The sequence below is a fragment of the Melozone crissalis genome, unplaced genomic scaffold (assembly GCF_028551555.1).
Source record: "Melozone crissalis strain CALT ecotype California unplaced genomic scaffold, PUWL_Pcris_2 ptg000019l_1, whole genome shotgun sequence".
NCBI lineage: Eukaryota > Metazoa > Chordata > Aves > Passeriformes > Passerellidae > Melozone > Melozone crissalis.
The window spans coordinates 24,503,024-24,510,814 of record NW_026535797.1 but is presented as its reverse complement, the minus strand read 5'-3'; the positions used below and the strand labels follow the sequence as shown (position 1 = coordinate 24,510,814).

General features: G+C 44.4%; 1 protein-coding gene across 1 annotated transcript; it reads left to right on the top strand.

Moving 5' to 3' along the window:
- The first annotated feature begins 859 nt into the window (after positions 1–859).
- TMEM254 (transmembrane protein 254) lies at positions 860–6,859 on the top strand. The gene is made up of 4 exons (XM_054276985.1): positions 860–990; positions 2,521–2,624; positions 3,815–3,874; positions 6,001–6,859. The coding sequence occupies exons 1-4, from the start codon at positions 889–891 to the stop codon at positions 6,119–6,121; spliced, it is 387 nt and encodes a 128-aa protein (XP_054132960.1). The 5' UTR covers positions 860–888; the 3' UTR covers positions 6,122–6,859.
- The last annotated feature ends 932 nt before the right edge of the window (positions 6,860–7,791 follow it).

Genomic DNA, 7,791 nt, shown 5'->3' with positions numbered 1-7,791 from the left:
TGTGCTGTTCTACGCTGCGTTCGGTACAGAATCGCAGAATCGATTAGGTTGGAAAAGACCTCTGAGACCATCAAGTGCAATCTGTGATCGAACACCACTTTTTCAACTAGACCATAGCACTGAGTGCCATGTTCAGTCTTTTCTTAAGCACTTCCAGGGACGGTGACACCACCACCACCCTGGGCAGCCCGTTTCGGTGTTTAATCACCCCAAACTGCCCTAGTGTGGTTCTGGACTATGTCCTCTTGTCCTGCCACCGACTGCCTGGGACAAGGGACCAATTCCCACCCGGCACACCCTACTTTCAGGCAGTTGTACAGAGTAATAGGGTTTCCCCAGGCTAAACAACCCCGGCTCCCTCAGCTGCTCCACATAGTGCTTGTGTCCTAGACCCCTCAGCAGCCTTGCTGCCCTTCTCTGGACACATTCCAGCAGCTCAGAATCCTTCCCAAACTGAGAGGCCCTGAACTGGACACAGCACTCGAGGCGTGACCTCACTGGTGCCAAGTACAGGGGGATGATCCCTGGTCCTGCTGGTCACACTTTGCTGATCCAGGCCAGGATGGCATTGGCCTTCCCGGCCCAGCGGGCACGCTGCTGGCTCCTGTTCAGCCAGAGCCGAGCAGCACCCCCGGTCCTTCTCCGCTGGGCCACTTCCCAGCCACTCTGCCCTGAGCCTGGGCCTGCAGAGGCCGAGCGCAGGAGGCGACACTGTGCCACACCGGGTATTGACACTCGGTCACACACATCGGTGCCGGGCCGGACCCCGCCCGGCGCTGGGCGAGGCCGCACTCCGCCTCCGCCCGCCGGGCCCGCCCCGGCCCCGCCTCCCCCAGCCCGGCCTTAGCGGCGGCGGCGCGGCCTCCGCTCACAGCGCGGCCCGGCGGCATGGCGGCGGCGACGGAGCGTGGCCGCGATGGCAGCTGCCACTTCCAGCGCTCCCGGCTCATCTGGATGGTGGCCATCATCTTCGGCATGATCCTCCTCGGCGTAAGGAGCGGCGCGGGGAGGGAGGGAGATGGGTCAGAAACTGCGGGGTGGGTGGAACAGATGCCCTGCACCGTCCCCGTATCCGCGGAAACGCCGCTCCCTACAATAAACGGGGAGAAAAAGGAAACCGGAGGTGCTGCTTGGGCCAGGCCGGAGGAGGCTGGACAGAGCCATGCAGGAAGGCCAGAGGGAGGGAGAAAGCAGCTGGTCTGTAAAGGGAAGCGAGGCCGTGGCGCTGCGGGCGCGTCCCGGGCCCGGTCCGAGCATCCCGGACGGCAGCAGGGAGTGTTTGCGGGGCTGGTGCCCGGGAAGGGGCTGCAGCATCGCCAGCGCTGGGAGCTGCGGCACCGAGCAGCAGCACAGCTCCGGGACAGCTCGGGGACATGTCAGTCCCCAAGGGGCATTTACAGGGGACGGCTTTGGGCACAGGCTGTGCGAACTGGTGGTGTTGGAAAACACACGCGTTCAGTCACCACGTTGTGGTAATTTCCAAAAACAGACCTCAGCTAAGTTAGTTTGGATTACTGGAGCAGGGATGTTAATGGCTTTTTGATGTATCTGGCAAGTTTATGAAAGTCCTCCCTTGACTTTCACATGTCGCGATTTTCTTTCTGTTTGCACAGATTTTCTAAACTTGGGAACCACCGCTGTAAAAATAATAATCAAGGCACATCCAGCCACTCACAAAATAATTTTTGGGCTGTTTCAAGAAACAGAATCAGCTTTAAGCAGATTCCCTGTTTAAAATCATCACCTCACCACATCTTTGGCATAGCTGAATGTACATATAGTGAGAAGCTGCAGTGTTGATTTACCAAAGCAAGATAAGGCAGTGTGTACTTTGGCCTGGTGCTTACCTTATGTCCCCAGTGGCCTCTGAAGTGCACAGCTCATCCCTCACTGCCTGCTCTCCTCCTGGCTTGTGGAAATCAGCGTGCACAGTGCCAAACACTGCGGACAGCTCTGTGACAGGAGAGAAACCGGGAAAGGAATTCTGCATCTCTGGTCCTGGGATTCGTGCTCAGCTGTCTTCTGTGCCCTGTTAAAAATAAACAAAAATCTGACATTTTCTTTTTTAGGGGATGAAAAAAGAAAGACTGATCTCCTAGTTTTAGATAGCTATTCCTCCTAAACAGTGTACTCATGGTTTGGCCTCCTCAGGTCACTTGCCTCAGATTAACTTCTTCAGGACAAAGACAATGTAGGTTTTGCAGCTTCCATGTCTAATAGGTAATGAGCTTACAACCTAAATACCATTTAATGTGCAGATGCACTCTTGGTCCCCAGACAGCAACCTTAAACTCAGCCCCTTGGCATCTGCTATGTCAAGGAGTAGAAGTTTCCTAGTTGGAATCTTTCAAAGGCTACTGGAAGAATATGGTCCTTGGACAAGGTTAATGGAGTGAAAGAACTTAAGTGCTGTGAATAAATGAGCTCTGAACTCATGGGGCTCAAAAGTAAAGCTATATTGAAGGTTTAATTGATAGTACTTCTACCTTGCAGTAAGATAACTTAATTTTTTTTTTCCAGTGGGTAACACTTTGGCCTTCAACTATACCTTATAGTTACTTGGGATTATTTGGAACCTTCCTTAATTATTTAGTGGAACACCACCACAAATGGGTATGCTATGGGTAAGTTATGTTTGACTGTATCATTATTTTGCCCCTCTCTGACTCCTGTACTTAGTGTGTATTAGCAAGCTTTCCTGTAACCCAGTTGTTAATTAGATTTAAAGAGCTCTCATTTCAAGCTCATTACAATTAAGGGTGTGGGGTAATAAGTATGTAGAGGACTAGACAGGCTAAGACCAGTTTGATAGTTTAAAAATTCAGCTTTGAATTTGGCATCACTGATAGTTTAACAAGAAAGGGAAAAATGTTAAGATACTACTTTTCATGACAATTATTAGTCCAAAGTTATACTTGTACCATCTACTGCAAGTCTTTTTCTTCTCTAGTTGTTACTCGGCAGTCCAATTCTTTCTTTAGAAGTCTTTTTTATCCAGCTTCAGTTAAAGAACATTTTCTACCCTGGTCCTCACTTCTCCTGATCTACATGAGAAATAACCTGCTGAACAAACTGCATAGTGCTGTTTTGTTGGGTTACAAAACTTAGTTTTTGCTACTGTAACTAACAAAAGGGCCAGAAAATATTTCCTTGAGCTCACTGGCTTCCTGTAAAGACAGAAATCAGTAGGGCTTTCTTGTTTATTTTATGTATCATGTAGAACCCTCATCTTTTCTCAGAGCATCTTTTGCTTTAGCAAGGTATTTAATTGATTCTAACTGAATAGGTTATCTTTTTTTTTCCTACAAAAGCATCTATATAAAATTTGTAGGCCAAGTGTGGCTTATCAAGTCACATTATATGTTCTGAATCTATACACACAGTTGTTTTCGTAGAACTAAAGCTGTGAAAACTTAAGTAGCTCCTTAGGACCACTAAAAATACTTATTTTTAAGTAAGTAAAAGGATAGATTTTGCATGCTTAACTAAGATTAACTTGTACTGCTTTCACTAAGCATTTGCTTTTGGCTTAATCGGATTGCTGAAAATTTTGGAAGCCTAGTAGATGTTTCAAATGGCAGGTCAAGGCTTATTGCACAAGTTACAGTTGCTCTCATTTTCTCAGTGGGCTTCAGCTCCTTTTAAGTGTACACTTGTGGGGTTTTTTCAAGATGAAAAACACCCCTTCCATTCTAGGTTAAAATAGGTTGTTGCTTCAGTGCTTCCAGATTTATATTCTCTGCATAATGCATCTTTGATCCAACAGTCTTCTCCCTGATTTTCAGCAACATAAACCATGTTTTCTTTCCACCAGGTTCTGGATATCCTGGTTGATTCACATAGTGGAAGCCCTCTACGGTATTAAGTTATGCCAGTAAGTTGTTCCCTCCTCTCACTCCAACACAGGTTCTCTGTAAGGGAGTTCTGAATCAAGTAACGTAAGCTACAGACTGATTGTGGTGGCTCTCAGCAGCAGTGAATGCAGAGGATGCTGGTAAAATTCTTGCTGCAGTGATAGTTGCTGTGCTCCACAGCTGGTTCCTGCCACCTCTCCCAGTGGTTGCTGTTGTGCAGGGCAGCAAAACCAAGGGCTGGCAAATTGCAGGAGTGGCAGCAGCAAGGTTTGCCAGAGCTTGTCTGGCAGCCTCTGAACTCCCTGTTCACTGGGTGACACTGCTGCTCAGGAGGCAGAGGGAACAATGGACAGTGTAGAAGTAGTCTGATAACTTCAGGTGTTAGAATTTTATCAGATCTTACCCCGTCAGGATTGCGATACTGCTAATTACACACTTAAACAATCGCACTTGTATTGTGGGAACACAGCTGGGCACTTTCATTTGGGGACTCTTTCAGATCTACTTGCATCTGCAGGTGCCTGGGATAAAATCCTGGAACCAGTCAGACCATACAAGCAAGGCCATCTGAGTTTAGGTTAGGATAACCACGTACCTGGAAAGGAGTGCTGTCCAAACACAGCCTCCTTCTGTTCACTTGTGGTTGCAGTAGTTCAGAACAATGTAGATACTCATTGGGTTCCCATGCTCTGCACAGTCAGGCCAGTCTGTTTGCCATGATGGGTTCCCTCTCCATCCAGGTCATTCACTGCTGTCTGTCCCAGGCTTCTCAGGTGACAGCTCTTGGAAGCAACAGGATTTTGTTTCATGGAACGCTGCATAAGTTGTTTGGTTTTTTTTTTTGGTCTTTTTTTTTAAATAGTAGAATATGGATGAATAATTTCTGCCTTCAGATTGAGAGTTAGTAAAAATGTTGTGTTTATCAGATTCCTGTTTTAAGACTGAGTGTGCAAATAAATGGGTATCTGGGCCTAAGGCAATTCTTTTAAGTATGAGGAAACTTGACTACCAGTGAACATACTAAATGAGTGTATCGTAATTAATTTTACTAATGAAGTTTTACAGAGTAGTGTTAAAACCCACAAAAAAAAAATCAGAGATGGGCTGCCCATCATCATCTCATCAGGAGTGCTGCTTTAGATTACCTAGCACTTGTACTTCTGTGAGCACCAAACACCATTTACTTTTACTTATGTAAAAGTTGTGTCCACTTGGCAACATCACAAAGGAGGCACAAAGAACAGTGTGAGGACTCAGATACAAATTTGTTCATCAGCAGTAGTACTGTCATTGGCTCTTTGCCTGTATTGCTGCACATGGTCTATTCATTAAGCTTGTCTTGTAGCAACAGGTAAATTTCCTAAGCCCTTGTTCTCCAGGTTTTGCACTAATTTGAAAACACTGCAGCTGGGATTATAAACAAAAAAGCCTCAGCTATGGAATTGTTTACAGGAAATGTGAAACCTCTTGGGTTTGCTGTTGTGTTTATACTTGTTCCTTTCAGTAGGAGTACTTCTCAAGAACAATGGAGGAGAAAATGACATTTTCTGTAACATACAGAAAAGGTCATCTATGTTATATTGAAACTAACTATCATAGAACGGTCTCTTCTCCATAAATTAAGTGAAGTGCCTTCAGCCCTGTTACCTGTCTTTGTCTAGCCACAAACTCAGGTACCAGTGTTTTTCCATCCTCCATCACACAGTCACTGTCAGGTCTCTGCCCTGCCAGCATAGTCTCCCTTGACTAACACAGTCAGCAAGAAATTATATTCAGACTTGTGTGTTAAGATCAATATTAAGCTACTCCAGTTTCTTGTTTCTTTGTACACAAATTTCTGGGATAAGTCATTTCAAATAGGACAGATGGAGATTGCAATTTATATATCATTGAGGAAATTGCATGTATAGAATGTCTGAAAGAACTTTTGTTCAACAAATAGCTTAAAATCCTAAAACCACAAGAACTGGTATGTTTAGTTAGCACAAAAAATGTCTCAGTAGATGGAGATGAATGTGCTGAACTGAAATGTTCTAATCCAGTCTGAATCTCAAGGATGGGTAGAGATAGCTTACCTTACTTTGTAAGTACCAGTACAGCCTAGAGGAGCATAAGTTTTTTGACACATTTTGTGCTTTTTTTACAGAGCCAAAGGAATCACTGACCCAGCTGTTCAGTTTCAGTGGTTTGTTCAGACCCTTTTATTTGGATACGCTTCCTTCGGTCTCCTGGTGTCTTACAAGCCTGCAGACAAGAAGCAGTACTAGAAGACAATGCAAGAGGTCACCTCTCACATACCTGATCTCATTTTTCTGAAAAGACCCCCATATACATGTCTAGGTGCTATAATTAGCTAAATTACATTCCTGCTGCATGATGCAGTGCCCTTCTACCCAAACAGCTCTCCTCTTACTAAGCAACACCATTAAAATTCACAGGGCCCTGTGGATAGTTCAGTAGAAAATCAACTCTTCAGTCTTAGCACTGCCAAATTTTAATCCTATTTGTTATGCAAGAAGCCAGAAGTTGCTCCTGTGCAGATTTTGACATGTGTACTCTGTCACTGACAGCTGGTAGCAGTGGCTGATAAATCACTTTTTCATTGTTCTACAACAGGGAGGGTTATTGACAGCCACAAGGCAGCTTGCACCTGTTTTGTAATAGGATTTAAATTTACCTATGTTTTCTCTATGGGACTGACACTGTTGTTAAAGCCTGCTCTTTGCACCTTGTTTTGTCTGCTTACTTTTTTTCCACAGAGGACAGACCACTGTACTGCTGCAGGCACATTGAAAAGACCAGGTCTCAGCTCAGGATGAGGGACAGTGAGCTTGGATACATGAAGCACTTTAACTTGGTTTAATATTAGTGCCTTACAATTAATGCAGCATGACCTCATCTTTGTAGTGAAGATTTTAAGTTATGAGTTATTGTCATATAAAGTAGCTTTGAGGGCAGCTTTTTTGAGAAGTGATTTATTACCTAAAGGAAAAAAAATATCAATCAAAAATCTAGCTGAAAAGTTGATATTTGGCAATGAAATTAGATGCAGTGAATAAACATACACCACTGGTTCCCAGATGCTGGTCTTTAAAACCTAAGGTTGAGAGACCATCATAAGCACATCTCAAGAGTATTTCCTGTATGTGTAGTGAGTCTTCCATCAGATTGTCTTTTACTTTTGAATATTTGAACAAGAATTTAGCCTGTGTAGTTTTAGCACTTTTAAAAGGAATAACTATTTAAAGTACTAACTCTGGTGTGGGGAGAAGTTTTACCATGCCACTTGCCATGATACTGTTGTGGAAGAAGGGGTAAGAAAAGGTTGTTCTTTAACCTCCAAGAGCTCCACAAGGTGGTAACAAGTAACTTTGTGCAGTACCTACAGGCTGTAACACTTCTATACGGGAAGCCTTATTCAAGCACAGATACATAAAGTTTTTGCTTTCAGTGGGTACTAAAAGCATGGAGAACTGAAGGGTTTGAAATGGTGGTTTGTTTGTCTTTTGGGTGGTGTTGTTGTTGTCTAATAGCAAACTGTTTAACTTAAATATTTTATAGAGAAGTAAAAACTCATTTAGTGACTAGAAATCCAACAGCAATGTCAAGAGCCTGAGCTACGTTTTACTGTGTAACCTTTTGTCTTAGTCTGTGACCCTGGAATAAAGATTTTAAAAAAGTGAAGAAGTTGTTTTTAATACAGCCTAGAAATAAAATGCTCATACAAAATACATAGACACCTTCCTGACACCAGGATCAGTGTTCACACTTGGAACATGCAGGATCAGCTTTCCAGAGTAATTCCCATCACTGATACTACACTGCCTTCCCCTCCCAGGCCAGGCTGCACTCCAGGCACTGCTCAGGCTCAGTCCCAGCCCTTTCCACTGGGCTCTGGAGTGGCTACAGGCAAATCACAGCTCTGACAAGTTATCCA